The sequence below is a fragment of the Xenopus tropicalis genome, chromosome 2, assembly GCF_000004195.4.
Source record: "Xenopus tropicalis strain Nigerian chromosome 2, UCB_Xtro_10.0, whole genome shotgun sequence".
Taxonomy (NCBI): domain Eukaryota; kingdom Metazoa; phylum Chordata; class Amphibia; order Anura; family Pipidae; genus Xenopus; species Xenopus tropicalis.
Window position 1 is genome coordinate 14,794,771 of NC_030678.2, and position 22,498 is coordinate 14,817,268.

The window sequence follows — 22,498 nt, forward strand, 5'->3', positions numbered from 1 at the left end:
CTGCTGATGGATTTAGTGAGTCGATGGATTATTATGCATAACTGATTGGATTATTAGGCATTTCAGATTCACTAATGAATTATATGGTCGCACAGATCTTAAGGAAGGGTATTTATGGGGGGCTTACTTCTCTAAGGAAACCAGGTGGAATCCCTGCCTCTGGTGGTGCTTTAAAAGAGTGGTAACATAGAAAGTTAGGTTGAAAAAAGATATACGTCCATCACGTTCAACCATAATGCCTATATATAACCTGCCTAACTTCTAGTTGATCCAGAGGAAGGCAAAAAACCCCATCTGAAACCTCTCTATTTTGCCTCAGAGGGGAAAAAATTCCTTGCTGACTCCAAGATGGCAATCGGACCAGTCCCTGGATCAACTTGTACTGAGAGCTATCTCCCATAACCCTGTATTCCCTCACTTGTACTGAGAGCTATCTCCCATACCCCTGTATTCCCTCACTTGTACTGAGAGCTATCTCCCATACCCCTGTATTCCCTCACTTGTACTGAGAGCTATCCCCCCTACCCCTGTATTCCCTCACTTGTACTGAGAGCTATCCCCCATACCCCTGTATTCCCTCACTTGTACTGAGAGCTATCCCCCCTACCCCTGTATTCCCTCACTTGTACTGAGAGCTATCTCCCCTACCCCTGTATTCCCTCACTTGTACTGAGAGCTATCTCCCATACCCCTGTATTCCCTCACTTGTACTGAGAGCTATCCCCCCTACCCCTGTATTCCCTCACTTGTACTGAGAGCTATCCCCCCTACCCCTGTATTCCCTCACTTGTACTGAGAGCTATCTCCCCTACCCCTGTATTCCCTCACTTGTACTGAGAGCTATCTCCCATACCCCTGTATTCCCTCACTTGTACTGAGAGCTATCTCCCCTACCCCTGTATTCCCTCACTTGTACTGAAAGCTATCTCCCCTACCCCTGTATTCCCTCACTTGTACTGAGAGCTATCTCCCATAACCCTGTATTCCCTCACTTTTACTGAGAGTTATCTCCCATAACCCTGTATTCCCTCACTTGTACTGAGAGCTATCTCCCCTACCCCTGTATTCCCTCACTTGTACTGAGAGCTATCTCCCCTACCCCTGTATTCCCTCACTTGTACTGAGAGCTATCTCCCCTACCCCTGTATTCCCTCACTTGTACTGAGAGCTATCTCCCCTACCCCTGTATTCCCTCACTTGTACTGAGAGCTATCCCCCATACCCCTGTATTCCCTCACTTGTACTGAGAGCTATCTCCCATAACCCTGTATTCCCTCACTTGTACTGAGAGCTATCCCCCCTACCCCTGTATTCCCTCACTTGTACTGAGAGCTATCCCCCCTACCCCTGTATTCCCTCACTTGTACTGAGAGCTATCTCCCCTACCCCTGTATTCCCTCACTTGTACTGAGAGCTATCTCCCCTACCCCTGTATTCCCTCACTTGTACTGAGAGCTATCTCCCCTACCCCTGTATTCCCTCACTTGTACTGAGAGCTATCTCCCCTACCCCTGTATTCCCTCACTTGTACTGAGAGCTATCTCCCCTACCCCTGTATTCCCTCACTTGTACTGAGAGCTATCTCCCCTACCCCTGTATTCCCTCACTTGTACTGAGAGCTATCTCCCCTACCCCTGTATTCCCCCACTTGTACTGAGAGCTATCCCCCATACCCCTGTATTCCCTCACTTGTACTGAGAGCTATCTCCCATACCCCTGTATTCCCTCACTTGTACTGAGAGCTATCCCCCCTACCCCTGTATTCCCTCACTTGTACTGAGAGCTATCTCCCCTACCCCTGTATTCCCTCACTTGTACTGAGAGCTATCTCCCCTACCCCTGTATTCCCTCACTTGTACTGAGAGCTATCTCCCCTACCCCTGTATTCCCTCACTTGTACTGAGAGCTATCCCCCATACCCCTGTATTCCCTCACTTGTACTGAGAGCTATCCCCCCTACCCCTGTATTCCCTCACTTGTACTGAGAGCTATCTCCCCTACCCCTGTATTCCCTCACTTGTACTGAGAGCTATCCCCCCTACCCCTGTATTCCCTCACTTGTACTGAGAGCTATCCCCCCTACCCCTGTATTCCCTCACTTGTACTGAGAGCTATCTCCCCTACCCCTGTATTCCCTCACTTGTACTGAGAGCTATCTCCCCTACCCCTGTATTCCCTCACTTGTACTGAGAGCTATCTCCCATAACCCTGTATTCCCTCACTTGTACTGAGAGCTATCTCCCATAACCCTGTATTCCCTCACTTGTACTGAGAGCTATCTCCCCTACCCCTGTATTCCCTCACTTGTACTGAGAGCTATCTCCCCTACCCCTGTATTCCCTCACTTGTACTGAGAGCTATCTCCCCTACCCCTGTATTCCCTCACTTGTACTGAGAGCTATCTCCCCTACCCCTGTATTCCCCCACTTGTACTGAGAGCTATCCCCCATACCCCTGTATTCCCTCACTTGTACTGAGAGCTATCTCCCATACCCCTGTATTCCCTCACTTGTACTGAGAGCTATCCCCCCTACCCCTGTATTCCCTCACTTGTACTGAGAGCTATCTCCCCTACCCCTGTATTCCCTCACTTGTACTGAGAGCTATCTCCCCTACCCCTGTATTCCCTCACTTGTACTGAGAGCTATCTCCCCTACCCCTGTATTCCCTCACTTGTACTGAGAGCTATCCCCCATACCCCTGTATTCCCTCACTTGTACTGAGAGCTATCCCCCCTACCCCTGTATTCCCTCACTTGTACTGAGAGCTATCTCCCCTACCCCTGTATTCCCTCACTTGTACTGAGAGCTATCCCCCCTACCCCTGTATTCCCTCACTTGTACTGAGAGCTATCCCCCCTACCCCTGTATTCCCTCACTTGTACTGAGAGCTATCTCCCCTACCCCTGTATTCCCTCACTTGTACTGAGAGCTATCTCCCCTACCCCTGTATTCCCTCACTTGTACTGAGAGCTATCTCCCATAACCCTGTATTCCCTCACTTGTACTGAGAGCTATCCCCCCTACCCCTGTATTCCCTCACTTGTACTGAGAGCTATCCCCCCTACCCCTGTATTCCCTCACTTGTACTGAGAGCTATCTCCCCTACCCCTGTATTCCCTCACTTGTACTGAGAGCTATCTCCCCTACCCCTGTATTCCCTCACTTGTACTGAGAGCTATCTCCCCTACCCCTGTATTCCCTCACTTGTACTGAGAGCTATCTCCCCTACCCCTGTATTCCCTCACTTGTACTGAGAGCTATCTCCCCTACCCCTGTATTCCCTCACTTGTACTGAGAGCTATCTCCCCTACCCCTGTATTCCCTCACTTGTACTGAGAGCTATCCCCCCTACCCCTGTATTCCCTCACTTGTACTGAGAGCTATCTCCCCTACCCCTGTATTCCCTCACTTGTACTGAGAGCTATCTCCCCTACCCCTGTATTCCCTCACTTGTACTGAGAGCTATCTCCCCTACCCCTGTATTCCCTCACTTGTACTGAGAGCTATCTCCCCAACCCCTGTATTCCCTCACTTGTACTGAGAGCTATCTCCCCTACCCCTGTATTCCCTCACTTGTACTGAGAGCTATCTCCCCTACCCCTGTATTCCCTCACTTGTACTGAGAGCTATCTCCCATACCCCTGTATTCCCTCACTTGTACTGAGAGCTATCTCCCCTACCCCTGTATTCCCTCACTTGTACTGAGAGCTATCTCCCCTACCCCTGTATTCCCTCACTTGTACTGAGAGCTATCCCCCCTACCCCTGTATTCCCTCACTTGTACTGAGAGCTATCTCCCCTACCCCTGTATTCCCTCACTTGTACTGAGAGCTATCTCCCCTACCCCTGTATTCCCTCACTTGTACTGAGAGCTATCTCCCCTACCCCTGTATTCCCTCACTTGTACTGAGAGCTATCTCCCCTACCCCTGTATTCCCTCACTTGTACTGAGAGCTATCTCCCCTACCCCTGTATTCCCTCACTTGTACTGAGAGCTATCTCCCCTACCCCTGTATTCCCTCACTTGTACTGAGAGCTATCCCCCCTACCCCTGTATTCCCTCACTTGTACTGAGAGCTATCCCCCCTACCCCTGTATTCCCTCACTTGTACTGAGAGCTATCTCCCCTACCCCTGTATTCCCTCACTTGTACTGAGAGCTATCCCCCCTACCCCTGTATTCCCTCACTTGTACTGAGAGCTATCTCCCATACCCCTGTATTCCCTCACTTGTACTGAGAGCTATCTCCCATACCCCCGTATTCCCTCACTTGTACTGAGAGCTATCTCCCATACCCCCGTATTCCCTCACTTGTACTGAGAGCTATCTCCCATACCCCTGTATTCCCTCACTTGTACTGAGAGCTATCCCCCCTACCCCTGTATTCCCTCACTTGTACTGAGAGCTATCTCCCATAACCCTGTATTCCCTCACTTGCTAAACAGCCATTTAACCCCTTCTTAAAGCTATCTAATGTATCAGCTTGAAGGTTCACCTTCAAGTTAACTTTCAGTATGTTATAGAATGGCCAATTCTTAGCAATTTTTCAATTGGTCTTAATTTTTTTTTAATTTTTTTTTTTCATTATTATTTGCCTTGACCCCAGCAGCCTATTAACTATTGCTCTAATAGGCTACAATGTGATTGTTAATGTATTTATTTATTACTTATCTTTCGATAAAGGCCCAGGCCTAGGGCGGCAGAATTTTAGAGGAAGCATGTCTCCTAGCCGCATCTGAATTCAGTCCCAAGTACTGGGGAAGTGTGGGAAATTTGATAGCTCTTTAAATCTCCTTCATGCTAGTCCACAGTGCTCCAGACGCGAGAAAAAATACCTATGTGTGTGCATGCGTTTAACACCGGGGAGAGAATGGGGGGCTTAGGGACGCCTGCAGTTTAAATCTGGCCCTGTTCAGGCCTTCTCCTACTTATATTCCAGTATCTCATTCAGACCACTGACTGGTTGCTAGACTAAATTGGACCCTAGCAACCAGATAGCTGCTAACATTTCAAACTGGAGAGATGCCAAAGAAAAAGCTAAATCATTTAGTCCTGTGGCACATGGGGAATCTGCACTACCCATGGTACCCAATACTTGAAATATCTTAGCATCAATGTCAGTGGGAATCAATGGTGGTCACCACTAAGAACTGTCCTAACCAGGGGTATAAATAAAAGAAAATGCATAAAAATACAGATTTGACATCTGGAGAGCAGTGGTTTATTTATTTATGAGCGGTAGCTTTAATATAAATACAGCCGGAGAGTTCCTGCAGAATTCTGCCAACGGAGTTTGAAGGATGAGGGGGTAAGCGCCCGTGACATGCAAAAGTGATGGGTGAAAAGGGTGGCCCCGGCCCTAACTACAGCCTTTCTGAATAGGTAAGTGTGGAATGAATGGGGCAGCAAGGGGCAACCTCAGGTGGATGTAGGGCCAAAGCGCCCCTAGTATGTATTTGTTTATAGAGCAGGGAGACGGACAGATACTTATAGGGTAATTGAGATTTTAGCCTATGTGATTACTTACTATTACTTTGTCTGTGCAACAATGAAAGACAATAAGAGACTCAAATAAAATGTTCCTGTGTCAGGCAAATAGCGAGGTGTGATTTCTAGAATGAAGAAAGCAAGTGTGATTCTAAGTATTGGGTCTGAGGTTAATATGAACAGCACCAAGGCTGAAAAACTTCCTCTATGCCCATGTATTTGTATGCACAATGTGCCGTGCTGCTCAGGATGTGGTGATTCTATTCTCAGAACCAGGGACTCAGGTCGGCTTCTTCTGAATGGCTCATTAATGTGCGAGGCTATTGGCTGCCACACTGGGCAAAAAAATATTTTTATTTCTAATGGCAAACGTCTGTGCACCAGTGTCAAAGGGGAATGTTGTAGGCCTAACTACTCTGCTGCTATTGTGTATGTGATGTCCAGCCGTTCCCAGTACTACAAGCTTATACAAAGTACCCCAAGCAAATGAAATTAGCCCCTTAATGTGGCTTAGAATGTTATTTGGCATTTAATATGCAACTAAAGCCATTACTTGCAGAGTAAAGTGCTATGTGCTCCTATTGGGGAATAATCCATTTATTCTATAACATAGGAATTATCAGACGTAGTGTATTGGTTCAATCCTTAATAGCAACGTTTTCGACCACCAGTATAAACGTCTATCCCCATATGTAATTAAAGGCACTAAGTTTGCCCAGTAGCAGTAACCCATATCAACCAATAAGATGTTTGCTTTTAAACAGATGACCAGTAAATACTATCTGCTTATTAGTTGCTATGGGTTACTGCTCCTGGGCAAACTTAGTGCCTTTTATTACATAAAGTAACATTACCAAAAGTGTTTGCTCACATAAACCCTATGGAGCGGCCAGACTGATTGTAAAGTCGTATAGAGTATGGGATTCCTTATCTGAAAACCCTTTATCCAGAAAGGGTGCTGGGCACGTACCTCTTCTGCCTACGCTCGCCTAGTTTGGATCCTGGAGGATCTAAAATGCCACTTTCAGTGGTCCCCAGCACTCTCCCGCGGAGATTAACATGGGTTGCCTAGGGTGCCTGTTGAAATTGGCCCAGCCCTGATATCATTTGCTGTTAATTTTATATTGTTTTTTGTGTTATAGGTGGGCCTGTACGGCAAGGGTTAACATGCAGAGCTGTGCGCTAGTACAGTTTCAAGTTGCCCATGACATACTTTGTGGGCAGTTTATAGGTGCCCTGCATTCCTGAGTGCATCCTGAGCATTGGGCCTTATCAGTTATTGTGCATTTACGGCCGTAGGCCCAGCTGCAAGGTCACACTCCTGAGACTCCCCTTTGGTTCCCAAGGTTTTGCTGTTCCCTCACAGTTCCCTCCCTAACACTCCCTTCTACAGAGCCTGGTACAGGTATGTTTGAGAGGGTATAAACCCCTCCCAGTCCTTTGGGCTCTATTCTCACTGTCTTTTGTTCATTCATTTCGCCATCGGTGGATTTTTTTAAACGCGCAATTTTTTTTGACACAAGCAAAAAATGTTTTTTGACGTCATCTTCCGAGTTTCATAAAATTTTTCAGCGAAACAGGACAGATTCGCTAATCGCTAGTGTCGGTACCTCCAGAGATCTCCTGCCTTTTGAAACTCCACAACATGTGCAAACGGATCTTTATATATACAGGTATAGGACCCATTATCCAGAATGCTCGGAACCAAGGGTATTCCGGATAAGGGGTCTTTCCGTAATTTGGATCTCCATACCTTAAGTCTACTAAAAAATCAATAAAACATTAATTAAACCCAATAGGATTGTTTTGCATCCAATAAGGATTATTTATATCTTAGTTGGGATCAATTACAAGGTACTGTTTTATTATTACAGAGAAAAGGGAATCATTTAACCATTAAATAAACCCAATAGGGCTGTTCTGCCCCCAATAAGGGGTAATTATATCTTAGTTGGGATCAAGTACAGGTACTGTTTTATTATTACAGAGAAAAGGGAATCATTTAACCATTAAATAAACCCAATAGGGCTGTTCTGCCCCCAATAAGGGGTAATTATATCTTAGTTGGGATCAAGTACAGGTACTGTTTTATTATTACAGAGAAAAGGGAATCATTTAACCATGAAATAAACCCAATAGGGCTGTTCTGCCCCAATAAGGGGTAATTATATCTTAGTTGGGATCAAGTACAGGTACTGTTTTATTATTACAGAGAAAAGGGAATCATTTAACCATGAAATAAACCCAATAGGGCTGTTCTGCCCCAATAAGGGGTAATTATATCTTAGTTAGGATCAATTACAAGGTACTGTTTTATTTCTACATAGAAAAAGGAAATCAGTTTTAACATTCTGAATTATTTGATAAAAATGGAGTCTATAGGAGACGGGCTTTCCGTAATTCGGAGCTTTCTGGATAAGGGGTCCGATACCTGTATATATCAACAGATATAGAATGGCTTATTCAATAAGTCTTCATTTTTAATGTTTTTTTTTATAGTTTTTGATTTATTTGCTTTCCTCTGCTGACTCTTTCCAGCTTTCAAATCACTGGCAAAAAAAAAAAAACGATTGCTCAGTGAGGCTACAATTGTATTCTTACTTTTTATTACTTATTTTTCTATCCAAGCCCTCTTCTATTTATAAACAATAAAAGAAACCAAAAAGAAAAAGAAATTATATATTCATTAGTGTTACATCCAAGTGGATATTAGGGCTCTGGCACATAGGGAGATTAGTTGCCCGCGACAAATCTCCCTGTTCGCGGGCGACTAATCTCCCCGAATTGCCATCCCACCGGCGACAATGTAAGTTGCCGTTGGGATGGCACATGCTGCGCAGGCGATTTCGGCAAATCACGCCGCCGTGTGTGCCATCCCACTGGCGACTTACATTTTCGTTGGTGAAATGGCAACTGATGTCAACTCGGGGAGATTAGTCACCCGCGAACAGGGAGATTTGTCGCGGGCGACTAATCTCCCCGTGTGCAAGAGCCCTTATTGAAAGCTGTGGCAGATAAAGTTAAACAAGTATTGCTGCAAACACAATACCTAAATAATAAATTAGCCAGGGTGTCCAAACCCCGGGCTCCTCACTCCACGTGTGCACAGACAATCTGCAACAGTTTATGAAAAACTCACCGCAGTCGATATGTGGTCCGGGTGCTTCAAGCCTCGGACCCGTAGCCCAAGGGAACTGATCCAATTCCAATCATATACGGCTTAACGTACACCGGATACCCATAGGATGTTAAAAGCTTACAACCTTTATTCACATCTTTAAAAACAGAGTGCCTGACACATTTCATGCGTGTGCGCACTTAATCATAGGCATATATCCAGAAGCTTAAATAGCCAATCAGTACATGACATCACAATATTAAAAACATATGCAAAAATGGAATACAAAAAGCAAAAACAAACAAAGGGAATATAACAATTTATGTCAAAGATAGAATTCAAACCATTAGGCTGGCGTGTGCCTAAAATAAATATCCACTTAACTTCCGTCCGTAGCAATTTGGTCCACATATCACTATTTCTCTCATCTGGGAACACCCTGTCAATCACTTGAATTTGTAACTACGTCACATCACTAGTGCAACGCGTCAGGCACTGAACAAAAAGCTAAATGAACAAAAAGCTAAATGAACAAAAAGCTAAATGATTCAGAAACAAATAATAAAAAATCAATACCAATTGCAAATTGCCTTAGAATAACACAGAATTCTACTTGTTGTGCTTTGCGCTCTACGAATCGCTCCTACAAATAAGCTACAAGATTCGGTGGTGCCATAGAATTGTCTCTCTAAACCCACATGGTAATAAATCTGTGGGACATGTGAGTTTTACTGAAACAAAGTGTTAATTCCCACACCTTGTGTCTCAACCCTTTCTCCTTGTAGATTGTAAGCTCTTTTGGGCAGGGCTCTCTTTACCTCTTGTATCGGTTATTGATTGCTTTATATGTTACTCTGTATGTCCAATGTATGAAACCCACTTATTGTACAGCGCTGCGGAATATGTTGGCGCTTTATAAAGAAATGTTAATAATAATAATAACAAGGAGAGAGGATATTCATCTACACCGATGATCACATTTTTATTTTAAAAAGTGTTTAGTAGTGCGGCGACATCCACTGGGCACATTGCATACTGCAGCTTAGCAGGCTAGTACATTAGATTTAACCTTATGCTGATGGCGCACACATCTTCTTATCAAGTTACCCATGAAATATGGAATTCTCATCTTGTCTTGAAAATTCCTCTACTCTACTCTATATATCCCCCATACATCCCTTCCCTGCCCCAATCTCCCCATACACTCTTTAACCCTCCCCATAACCCGCTCTTCGAACTCCAGCAGAGCTCATCGACTCATATAATCTGAAGCAAAGAGTCTCTCTGTCTCCTCTGCCCCAGAATCTGCATCACTCTCATCTGAGGTACCCGCTTCCTCTGAACTGCCCTCCCCCGAAACTGGCACCCAGCAAGCACCCAGGTTTAGTATATTAGTATTGAGCCTGAGATCATGGGGACCCTGAGGGACATTGGGCGCATCCCCGGCCGCTTTATCTACTTGTTCCTCTATGAGGGGCATCTTGTTTTTGCAGCCTGTCCCCAGAACTTCTGGATTTCCCACAGACACAGAGTTCAAGCTGATTTTCAAGACCTTGGGGGTGTTAGACATCATGGGGCTTGGGGAGGGGGTATCAGCCGCCTGGGGCAGTTCTGAACCAGAGGCAACGCTCTCACAGAGATCCAACAGCGGTTCCTTTGGAATTCCCTTCTCAGCAGAACTACAGATTTGCCCGCTGGATTCAATGGAAAACTGAACAGCTGAGCTCTCCCCTTCGCTGGAGTCATTCTGAGCACTGTCCAGAACCGTATTCCTTTTGGCGTAACCTTGCATGCACATTCCCGTATCACTAGCGCTGCGCTCCTCCTGCTCAGTATTACTGAGTATCTCTACGGGCGCAATCGGTGCAAGGCAGACATATTCCTCCGTATTTCTATCCATGCTCACTGATGCTGGAAAGGATTTCTAGATATTAAACACAAAATGAAAGAAAACACTCATAATGGAAATGACTGGATGCATTTGCTTTGTCTGTTTAAAAACAACTTCATATCAGTGACACCCCCTCCCAACCCCCCCCCCCAAAAAAAAATGACAACAGCTCAATGAATGGCCAAGAATCAGGGGGCCAGTCCAAAGTTACGCTGGAAGTATCAGTGTCAGCATTTGCTTTTTTTATTACACTAAAGGGCAACTAAAGCTCTTAGCACACCAAGGGCATATTGTACATTGCCTGGGCTTAACTGACCGCTCATTTTTAGCAAGCATTCTATAGTTTATTTCCTACCATGCATTAATCATTGTTTTTGTAAGAATACCAGCCTCACTCCTTCTCTAGAGGTGAAAAGCACGGGAAGCAGATTCTGCAAATGTAGGGTGGGCACAGAAAGGCATAGAGGCTTCATGATTTGGCAAATTTGAATATACTATATATACAGGGGGACTGGTACCCCAATGTTTCTATATATCTGTAACCTTGTTATGGGCTAAGGGGGCCCAGCCTGAAGGCCAGTTAGGGGGGGATTTGGGGTGAGTGCTTATTTGTGCCCTGGGTACCCCTGGAACTATAGCGGGTGACTGTTACCCCAATGTTTCTATATATCTGTAACCTTGTTATGGGCTAAGGGGGCCCAGCCTGAAGGCCAGTTAGGGGGGATTTGGGGTGAGTGCTTATTTGTGCCCTGGGTACCCCTGGAACTATAGCAGGGTGACTGTTACCCCAATGTTTCTATATATCTGTAACCTTGTTATGGGCTAAGGGGGCCCAGCCTGAAGGCCAGTTAGGGGGAGATTTGGGGTGAGTGCTTATTTGTGCCCTGGGTACCCCTGGAACTATAGCGGGGTCACTGTTACCCCAATGTTTATATATATCTGTAACCTTGTTATGAGCTAAGGGGGCCCAGCCTGAAGGCCAGTTAGGGGGGGATTTGGGGTGAGTGCTTATTTGTGCCCTGGGTACCCCTGGAACTATAGCAGGGTGACTGTTACCCCAATGTTTCTATATATCTGTAACCTTGTTATGAGCTAAGGGGGCCCAGCCTGAAGGCCAGTTAGGGGGAGATTTTGGGTGCTTGTTAGTGCTCTGGGTACCCCTGGAACTATAATAATCTGCCCCTCAGATATGTGGTATTTTTTTCTTCAGTGCTACCCTTGACAAAATATCATAGTATGAGTATCTCAACTGATTAGAGAAATGAACATTAAATATAATGTATGGATATAAATATATCTTGAAACCTCCTAATCTATTCTTACTACAGTATGTAAACCCTTGTTTAAGTATTGTAAGATCCCTGTTCATTATAAATTAATGTTAAGCTCTGTGTAAATAAATGAAAATGATAATGATGAAAAAAAGGATAAAATTGGATATTCCCCTATGGAAGAACAAGATGAAGGACTGTATATGCCCCAACAACACCCCTCAATCAGAGACTCTGATGGATGTGCACCTTTAGGGGGTTGAAGAGTAAATGGGTTTGGTATTAATTGCGCCATTTATTTGATGGAGCCGCCTGTAAGTTATACAGTTTTAGGCTAATTGGGAATAAAGCATTTGTGGCTCAATTTAATTAAATTCTTTAATCCACCTTTCCCTGAACATATGAAACAAACCCAAAACAACCACATGTAAGAGTGATATAAAGGTGTACAGAAACATACCAAAACTTTGGGGAAAAACCTCCATCCCATGCAAATGTACCCGGCTCTGTCGAGTGCAAACAGTACACACACTAATCCAATCAGTATTAGGATGGCAACGACAACAGCAATAACATATGGAGACAGGGAATCTGCGGAGAGAAACAGGACAATACTTATATGGATATTCTTACGAGGGTTTATGTGTTTGAACATTATTTACTGCTAAATTAATTTAGCATTGTAGCTGTGGGATAGCAGGTAAGGTAGGGAGAGATGGTGCCTATAGTAGCAGTGGGGAGATAATAGCCTCTGGGAAGGGACTGGGGCTGTGGGATAGCAGGTATAGTAGGGAGAGATGGTGCCTATAGTAGCAGTGGGGAGATAATAGCCTCTGGGAAGGGACTGGGGCTGTGTGATAGCAGGTATAGTAGGGAGAGATGGTGCCTATAGTAGCAGTGGGGGGGGATAATAGCCTCTGGGAAGGGACTGGGGCTGTGGCATAGCAGGTATAGTAGGGAGAGATGGTGCCTATAGTAGCAGTGGGATAATAGCCTCTGGGAAGGGACTGGGGCTGTGGCATAGCAGGTATAGTAGGGAGAGATGGTGCCTATAGTAGCAGTGGGGGGATAATAGCCTCTGGGAAGGGACTGGGGCTGTGGGATAGCAGGTATAGTAGGGAGAGATGGTGCCTATAGTAGCAGTGGGGGGATAATAGCCTCTGGGAAGGGACTGTGGCTGTGGGATAGCAGGTATAGTAGGGAGAGATGGTGCCTATAGTAGCAGTGGGGGGATAATAGCCTCTGGGAAGGGACTGGGGCTGTGGGATAGCAGGTATAGTAGGGAGAGATGGTGCCTATAGTAGCAGTGGGGGGATAATAGCCTCTGGGAAGGGACTGTGGCTGTGGGATAGCAGGTATAGTAGGGAGAGATGATGCCTATAGTAGCAGTGAGAGGGGATAATAGCCTCTGGGAAGGGACTGGGGCTGTGGGATAGCAGGTATAGTAGGGAAAGATGGTGCCTATAGTAGCAGTGGGGGGATAATAGCCTCTGGGAAGGGACTGGGGCTGTGGGATAGCAGGTATAGTAGGGAGAGATGGTGCCTATAGTAGCAGTGGGGGATAATAGCCTCTGGGAAGGGACTGGGGCTGTGGGATAGCAGGTATAGTAGGGAGAGATGGTGCCTATAGTAGCAGTGGGGATAATAGCCTCTGGGAAGGGACTGGGGCTGTGGAATAGCAGGTATAGTAGGGAGAGATGGTGCCTATAGTATCAGTGGGATAATAGCCTCAAGTTGCAGTCTTACCAGCAGTTTGGGCGGATGAGGTAATTACACATTGCCGAGTGGATGGGAATTTCTTGCCTTTTGTATTTGTAGCCGCTAGTGTGACTTTAACAGAAACACAGTAGTTTGTTTTTGGAGGCAAAAAGGGTTCCACAAAAGTATAGTTATCCTCAAAGACCATTTTGTCATAGTCTGAAAGCTTCTAAAAATAGAAGAACAAAAACTGTTAGAAGGCAAGTTGTCAGTCACTCTCTTCACTTGACAGTGGGGGTGCAGGGAGGGCCTAGAGAGCCCAATGAAATGAGCAGTTTCAATATATATTAATAAAAAGAAGTTAGCTTAGTGACGTTTTTGGAGGATCCTAAAATGAATTTGCTGTGGGGCCCAGTGACATCTAGTTACACCACTCCAAGGCACCACTGAATCATGGGAGAGGGCCTGCCCATTCACTCAAACAGCCCTGTATCACTGTGTCACTGTGTGGCACGGCTGTATCTGTATAGCCAAATCTAGAAGCCTTTTAACTTCTAATAAACCACCATACCGCCACCACGGGCACCAACCTCCCTCCTGAGCAGCGCAGCACAGGGGTATATCTATACTAAACAAAGTTAGGGGTTTGCTCTAGGTTTGCACCAAATCCAATATTCATGCTTAAGCCTATTATTATGGGGCAGATCAAAATGTGAGTTTAAACTTACCGTAATACATAAATACTCACCCATGTTCTATTCATTCCTATGGGATTTATCAATGGGTGTAAGTAACAACTCACTATTTTATAAATATAGTTATAAAAGGAATGAATAGAACGTGGGTGAGTATTTCTGTATTAAGTTTGCCTAGGGTAGCAATGGGCCTAAATACAGCCCTGGGCCTGACCACTGATAGATTAACTAAAATGGTTAAAGTGCTGTAAAACATACCTGGTCGCCTTGCCAACGCTCAATGCCATAAGTTAATATTGGGTAGACGTCGTCATGCAGCATGGAAGGGGCTCCCTTAAAGTAGGATATTGGTGGGCGAATATTAATGGTCACGTTGCTGCCTTGGGCAGATAGTTTAACTAGCGGAGGACCCAGGTCGGCTACAGAGAAACACATAAGATTATCGGCACGCAATGATTCTCACATCTTAAAGGAACAGTTCAATGTAAAAATGAAACTGTGTAAAATGAATAGGCTGAGCAAAATAAAAAATGTTTTAAATGTTAGTTGGGCAAAAATGTCATCTATAAAGGCTGGAGTGAGCAGATGTCTAACATAATAGCCAGAACTCTACTTCCTGCTTTCAGTTCTCTAAACTCTTAGTTAGTCAGTGACTTTAGGAGGGGCCACATGGGACATAACTGTCAGTTAGTTTGTGAGCACGCAGGTCAAATTCAAAAGCAAACTAACTAGCAGTTATCTCCCCTTAAGTCACTGATTGGTTACTGACTGCTAACAGCTTAGAGAGCTGTAGAGGAGGAGTGTTCTGGCTATTATGTTAGACATCTGCTCACTCCAGCCTTTTGGATAGGTCACTAAACTAGCGGATCTTGGCCTAATTTGGACACCTATGAGCAGACCAGCAACATCATCATCAATCACATCTTACAGTGTGTAAGAAATTGCTTATCATGGTTTTGTCATTATTTATATATATATTTTCTATGTGTGTGTGTTTGTATCCACCGAGTATATGGGTAATGTTGGCCTAGTAGAGAACCTGTTGTCCAGGAAGCTTACAGCTCACACCCACAGTCAGTTTTCCATATCAAAGGGGTTCCCATAACTGGTAGTCCAACTGTTTGTGGGTTACAGTGACCATAAATCATGTGAGAAACTCTCTCAACAGTCTTAGAACAATCTCACAAGAGTGGCCTACAGAGATGATGAGGACCTTATCAAAGTGCCGGTGTCTTCATCCAACGGGATATTCAAACCTGGTGGATATTTAGCTGCTTTTCAGTGGGACAGCCCTGTCTGTGGGCACCATATGTGCGGCATTAAACTTTTATTGGTCTGTGTATGACCAGCTTTGCTATGTCTGTAGAACTACAAGAAAAACCCTTGTCCGTACTATGCAGAGTAGGGATGCAGTAAATCCAGTTCTCTGGAACCCTTCTGTGGCAAATTAGGATTTGGACTCAGTTCAGTATTTTCCCAAAATAGTGGATTTGGTGCATCTCTTATGGAGAGTGTCCTTTGTAATCTCGTTCAGTTGGCCATAGCTCATACAAAAAACAAAACACTTAGAGAGAAATAACTCAAAATCCAAGGATATACACAAGGACTTACATCCTTTTATACATTGTAAGGATATTAGAAGTCACTAAAGAATTCCAGAGCCAAATAAAGGCACAAGGCTGCAGGCTGAGTTATACAGTATCCTCTTGTATTATATGTTCCCCCTACTGTAAATGATAAGGATATTAGAAGTCACTGAGGAGTTCTGTGCCCATATAAAGGCACAAGGCTGCAGGCTGAGTTATACAGGGAACTCTGAGTATCACTCATGTATTATAAGGGATAATGTACCCCCTACTGTAAATGATAAGGATATTAGCAGTCACTGAGGGGTTCTGTGACCATATAAAGGCACAAGGCTGCAGGCTGAGTTATACAGGGAACTCTGAGTATCACTCATGTATTATAAGGGATAATGTATCCCCTACTGTAAATGATAAGGATATTAGCAGTCACTGAGGGGTTCTGTGCCCATATAAAGGCACAAGGCTGCAGGCTGAGTTATACAGGGAACTCTGAGTATCACTCATGTATTATAAGGGATAATGTACCCCCTACTGTAAATGATAAGGATATTAGCAGTCACTGAGGGGTTCTGTGCCCATATAAAGGCACAAGGCTGCAGGCTGAGTTATACAGGGAACTCTGAGTATCACTCATGTATTATAAGGGATAATGTACCCCCTACTGTAAATGATAAGGATATTAGAAGTCACTGAGGGGTTATGTGCCCATATAAAGGCACAAGGCTGCAGGCTGAGTTATACAGTATCCTCTTGTATTATATGTTCCCCCTACTGTAAATGATAAGGATATTAGAAGTCACTGAGGGGTTCTGTGCCCATATAAAGGCACAAGGCTGCAGGCTGAGTTATACAGGGAACTCTGAGTATCACTCATGTATTATAAGGGATAATGTACCCCCTACTGTAAATGATAAGGATATTAGCAGTCACTGAGGGGTTCTGTGCCCATATAAAGGCACAAGGCTGCAGGCTGAGTTATACAGGGAACTCTGAGTATCACTCATGTATTATAAGGGATAATGTACCCCCTACTGTAAATGATAAGGATATTAGAAGTCACTGAGGGGTTCTGTGCCCATATAAAGGCACAAGGCTGCAGGCTGAGTTATACAGTATCCTCTTGTATTATATGTTCCCCCTACTGTAAATGATAAGGATATTAGAAGTCACTGAAGGTTTTTGTTACCATGTAAAGACACAAGGCTAATATATATAATCATGGAAGTCGTTTGTATCATGTGGCTGCAAGGGACCACTGGAAAGTCACAGTATAATATAGGGGTATATGTATATATATATATCAGAAGCCCAATATGTAAATATGGCAAAAAGTAATGACTAACTAGAAAGCCTACAAGGGACAATACATACTATGGGAAGCTGGAATGAACATTTTTTTGGAGGTCGTTGCATTTGAAGTCTCCTTATGCGTAAAACTGACAACTTGCACTATGTAAGATCCATGCGGGTTTTTAAAATAATCCGTCAGATCACATCGCTGCTCAGTGATATTGGTGCAAGTGGAGACACTGTCCCAGCCGGAGCTAAAGAGAAAAGCAAGAAGGAGACGTTAATAATACAGTCAGCATTATAATATGCCATGACAGCAAATAAGCAATTCACAAAGTGTCTCTTCTAGAAGCCCCATTCCCATACTGCCTGATGAAACATTGCTGCTACACTTTCATAAACACACAGGGGCTGAGCCCCGCTTTCACTATACTCGTTGTGCCAGTCATATTCTTGTTATTCCCATACTGCAACACTGCCATATTAAGTACTACTATTAAGTACTACAGTCTGTTCTTGCCCACACACACACCAAGGACTCACACACTGATAGGTTTCATCAGCCAATCAATGGACAGAGGTTTGTCTTTTACTGACACGTCTTCCTGTTATATTGAGCAATTGCATTATTTCCTGTCAGGTGATCTGTGAGGGAGCACACAAAACATCACAAAATGGCGGCTCAAATTAGAAGATGTAAGTAGGCAATATTCACTGATGTGTGCATGCCCATTTGATATCTTGTTTAACATAAACTCTCAGCACCTGACAAGGGCTTGCTGGACATCTGTGAACATCCAAAGTATAATTGTATTACCCTAAGGTTGGACCTACCTAATATCTTTATATTGTACACTGTAGTAGACAAGAGAGCTATTGTTGTTGTCCTCCCATGTCAGTATGTGCCGGAAATTATCAGAATGGATCTGGACATTCTCCAGACTCCTCAGGGCAGCCAGAACTACAAAAGAAAAGAAAAGTCATATTTATAGTAGGTTTGCCACCTGGCCGGTAAGAATAATGCTTGATCCCAATGTTATTAATAGGGAAAAAAAAGATAAAAATATAGGAAGGCTGGTATTTTTTCTCAGAAAAGGTGGTAACTCTAATTTATAGTCATGGCTGATTAAAGTTACACACATGCGCAATGACTGGGATTGTGTAGAGCAGTACTGTCCAACTAGTGGCGTCACACCTCAGACTGAAGCAGTACTGGTATTGTGTCACTGTATGTACTGCCCGCCCTATGCTGCCTGTGTGTGCCATACTCTGCCTGCCCTATGCTGCCTGTGTGTACCATACTCTGCCCGCCCTATGCTGCCTGTGTGTGCCATACTCTGCCTGCCCTATGCTGCCTGTGTGTGCCATACTCTGCCTGCCCTATGCTGCCTGTGTGTGCCATACTCTGCCTGCCCTATGCTGCCTGTGTGTGCCATACTCTGCCTACCCTATGCTGCTTGTGTGTGCCATACTCTGCCTGCCCTATGCTGCCTGTGTGTGCCATACTCTGCCTGCCCTATGCTGCCTGTGTGTGCCATGCTCTGCCTGCCCTATTCTGCCTGTGTGTGCCATACTCTGCCTGCCCTATTCTGCCTGTTTGTACCATACTCTGCCTGCCCTATGCTGCCTGTGTGTGCCATACTCTGCCTGCCCTATGCTGCCTGTGTGCCATACTCTGCTTGCCCTGTGCTGCCTGTGTGCGCCATACCCTGCCTGCCCTATGCTGCCTGTGTGCGTCATACTCTGCCTGCCCTATGCTGCCTGTGTGTGCCATACTCTGCCTGCCCTATGCTGCTTGTGTGTGCCATACTCTGCCTGCCCTATGCTGCCTGTGTGTGCCATACTCTGCCTGCCCTATGCTGCCTGTGTGTACCATGCTCTGCCTGCCCTATTCTGCCTGTGTGTGCCATACTCTGCCTGCCCTATTCTGCCTGTGTGTACCATACTCTGACTGCCCTATGCTGCCTGTGTGTGCCATACTCTGCCTGCCCTATGCGGCCTGTGTGCCATACTCTGCTTGCCCTGTGCTGCCTGTGTGTGCCATACCCTGCCTGCCCTATGCTGCCTGTGTGCGTCATACTCTGCCTGCCCTATGCTGCCTGTGTGTGCCATACTCTGTCTGCCCTACCCTGCCTGTGTGTGCCATACTCTGCCAGCCCTATGCTGCCTGTGCGTGCCATACTCTGCCTGCCCTATGCTGCCTGTGTGTGCCATACTCTGTCTGCCCTACCCTGCCTGTGTGTGCCATACTCTGCCAGCCCTATGCTGCCTGTGTGTGCCATACTCTGCCTGCCCTATGCTGCCTGTGTGTGCCATACTCTGCCTGCCCTATGCTGCCTGTGTGTGCCATACTCTTCCTGCGCCATGCTGCCTGTGTGTGCCATACTCTTCCTGCGCCATGCTGCCTGTGTGTGCCATACTCTTCCTGTGCTATGCTGCTTGTGGGAGGGTTACAGATTTACAATACGCTGCTGTATGCAGACTAACAAATAAATATTGTAAGATATAAATCTAGTATATACAGATACACAAAGGCACACACACAAGCACACTGTGTATTCTTTTTATGGTGCTTTTTCCATTTCACTTGTGCCCACAGTCCCACGCTTTCTGTTATGGTGGTTCCGACTGCCTGACTGCATGTACTCTATTATTTGAGGTGGTCTCTGGGGACTGTCCCTTTTGCCATCAGTATTACAGTGACAAAGGAAACTATATTCACACAGTTTATAGGTCCAAACTGAACGTGGTGACATTTTTTCCCAGTTGCAAAGGCAACTTTAGTATAGTCTAGCCCAGCAGTTCTCCCTAGAAGGAACACTTTTTAAAGCCATTACTTACAACACATAAATATGCAATGGTGCCATGTTAGGAGTAATGGGGGATAGCAAATTACTATGTAGGGCATTCTGATAAATCTGCTCCTAAGTCTTTCATTTCAGCCAATATAACTGCTGTAGGTTTCCCATAAAACACCTACCAGAAGTGCTTAGATGGCAGATCAGCAGCAGAAGACACAGCCCTGCCATGGTGCCTGAATATCACAGCCAATGAGATATCTTTATTATAACCTTCGCCCAGTCCTGTTGAAGGAAATACAAACTGTGGCAATGAATATGTCAGCAAGGAAGCAGCAATTTCCCACAGCCCAGCAAGTGTCTCATACACACACAGCTACAATAAAACATTCTAAGGGGGTTCTTTAAGATGTAGCAAGCATCGGGTAAATGACTAATATTTTCTAGAATTGATATGGCCTAATCCGACCTTAATAGTTCTTAAACAAGTCCCTAAGAGTTGGATGCAATGTCTTTCATAGCTTGGTGCTGGATATTATACACACAACAAGTAAAGTTATACCGGATATTTGTTACCCCAAGTCTGAGACATAAGGATATACGATGCAACTGCTTGCAAGGTCACTTAGATGGACACGTTATGGGCACTTGTTAAAGCAATCCTGTCATGGGAAACTCATCAGTTAATAGAGCTTCTCCAGCAGAATCCTGCATTGTAATCTGTTTTTCAAAAGCACAAACAGATTTTTTATATTTAATTTTGAAATTTCAAATGGGGCTAGCCATATTCTTCATTTCCCAAGGTGCCACAGCCATACAGCCATATGATCTGTGTTCTGATAAACTTTAGTCACACTTTACTACTGCGCTGCAAGCAGCCGATCAGCAGAACAATGGGAAGGGAGCAAGACAGCAGCTCCCAGTAGGTATCAGAATAGCACTCAATAGTAAGAAATCCAAGTCCGGCTTGGGACTCCTCCAGTTACATGGGAGTAGGAGAAACAATAGGTTAGCTGAAAGCAGTTCTAATGTGTAGCGCTGGCTCCTTCTGAAAGCTTAGACTCAGGCACACTTTACTGCTGCGCTGCAAGTTGGAGTGATATCCCCCCCCTCACCCCCAGCAGCCGATCAGCAGAACAATGGGAAGGGAGCAAGATAGCAGCTCCCAGTAGGTATCAGAATAGCACTCAATAGTAAGAAATCCAAGTCCGGCTTGTGACTCCTCCAGTTACATGGGAGTAGGAGAAACAATAAATACACATACAGAAAAAAACAAATTTAAGTAAAAAATTAGGAAATCTTATAGGCTCAAATATAGCAAAAAGCGCTACTATGCTTAGTTAGTTAATTCGGTTCGTAACAAGTGAGAAAAGAGACACAGGTGTATAAACCCTGGGTCCGTTGCTAGTGCATCAGTCACAAACCACAGCAACGCGATGTTAACTTTTAGTTAGTGAAGCCCCGAACCTGTAGCTTAAAGTGATACTGACACGAAAAAACTACTTTTTAAAATATGAATCTACATAGAAAGTTACCTATATGTCATGTTGATCATTTTTCACTGATAGGGCTGGTTTTGTAAGTAATTGTTACTAGGAGTCCCAAAACCTGACTGTTTTGCCAGCCTGACTGTCCCTTCTCAGCCTGTCAGTAGACATAGAGGGACATGGGGGATCAGATAGGGAATGTAAAAGCTTGGACAAATAATTTTATGGCAAAAATGAAGGTCTTGTAAAGACAATGTTATGATAGATGTAAAAAAAAGGTTTAATTTCTGGTGTCAGTATTGCATTAAGAGGGAAATAAACCAAGTAACAATTGAAGACTTCAAGAAACACCGGAGAAGCGAGGATATCACTGCCTATGACTAAGTGCGCTTGCGCACGAAACGCGGCAGGTGTGATGTTTTTAATGGATGAATAAAGTCATTTTTTAAGTGGATATCCTCGCTTCTCCGGTGTTTCTTGGAGTCTTCAATTGTTACTTAGGAGAAACAATAGGTTAGCTGAAAGCAGTTCTAATGTGTAGCGCTGGCTGAAAGCTCAGACTCAGGCACAATGCACTGAGATGGCGCCTACACACCAATATTACAGCTACAAATACATGTGTTGGTTCAAGAATAAAAGTTTAAATGGCAGAGGGAATTATTTGCTATGTAAATAGTGTAATTTAGAAATAAAAAGTGCCCCATCAAAATCATGACAGTATCCCTTTAAATATGGTTGCCACTCAACAGACAAAAGGCTGCCTAAAGCTGCCCCATTTGGTTGGCATTTTGGAGATTTAGATCATATAATAACCTTTCTAATGTTTTATTTACCAGTAGGTCCTTCCAACGGACACGAGGGCACCCACTTCGTTTAGAAGAAGGGAGGTTCCATTTAAACATTCGGAAAGGATTTTTTACAGTGAGAGCTGTGAAGTTCTGGAATTCCCTCCCCGAATCAGTCGTACTGGCTGATACATTATATAACTTTAAGAAGGGGCTGGATGGATTCTTAGCAAGTGAGGGAATACAGGGTTATGGGAGATAGCTCTCAGTACAAGTGAGGGAATACAGGGGTAGGGGAGATAGCTCTCAGTACAAGTGAGGGAATACAGGGGTAGGGGAGATAGCTCTCAGTACAAGTGAGGGAATACAGGGGTAGGGGAGATAGCTCTC

General features: G+C 44.7%; 1 protein-coding gene across 5 annotated transcripts in view; it reads right to left on the minus strand.

The window, feature by feature from the left end:
• Window positions 1-8,732: 8,732 nt before the first annotated feature.
• ifnar2.2 (interferon (alpha, beta and omega) receptor 2, gene 2) overlaps window positions 8,733-22,498 on the minus strand; it is a 30,347-nt gene continuing 16,581 nt past the window's right edge. For 3 of the 5 annotated variants that reach the window (XM_031896568.1, XM_031896567.1, XM_031896569.1), the window contains 7 exons: window positions 20,019-20,140; window positions 17,873-17,999; window positions 17,120-17,292; window positions 14,421-14,581; window positions 13,516-13,696; window positions 12,230-12,360; window positions 8,733-10,531 (listed from right to left, as the gene is read on the minus strand). In XM_031896568.1, the coding sequence (XP_031752428.1) occupies window positions 9,857-10,531; window positions 12,230-12,360; window positions 13,516-13,696; window positions 14,421-14,581; window positions 17,120-17,292; window positions 17,873-17,999; window positions 20,019-20,067 (1,497 nt within the window). In that variant the 5' untranslated portion in view covers window positions 20,068-20,140 and the 3' untranslated portion in view covers window positions 8,733-9,856. The remainder of the gene's footprint in view (window positions 10,532-12,229; window positions 12,361-13,515; window positions 13,697-14,420; window positions 14,582-17,119; window positions 17,293-17,872; window positions 18,000-20,018; window positions 20,141-22,498) is intronic. The other 2 variants (XM_002943487.5, XM_004912142.4) reach the window with 1 other exon arrangement.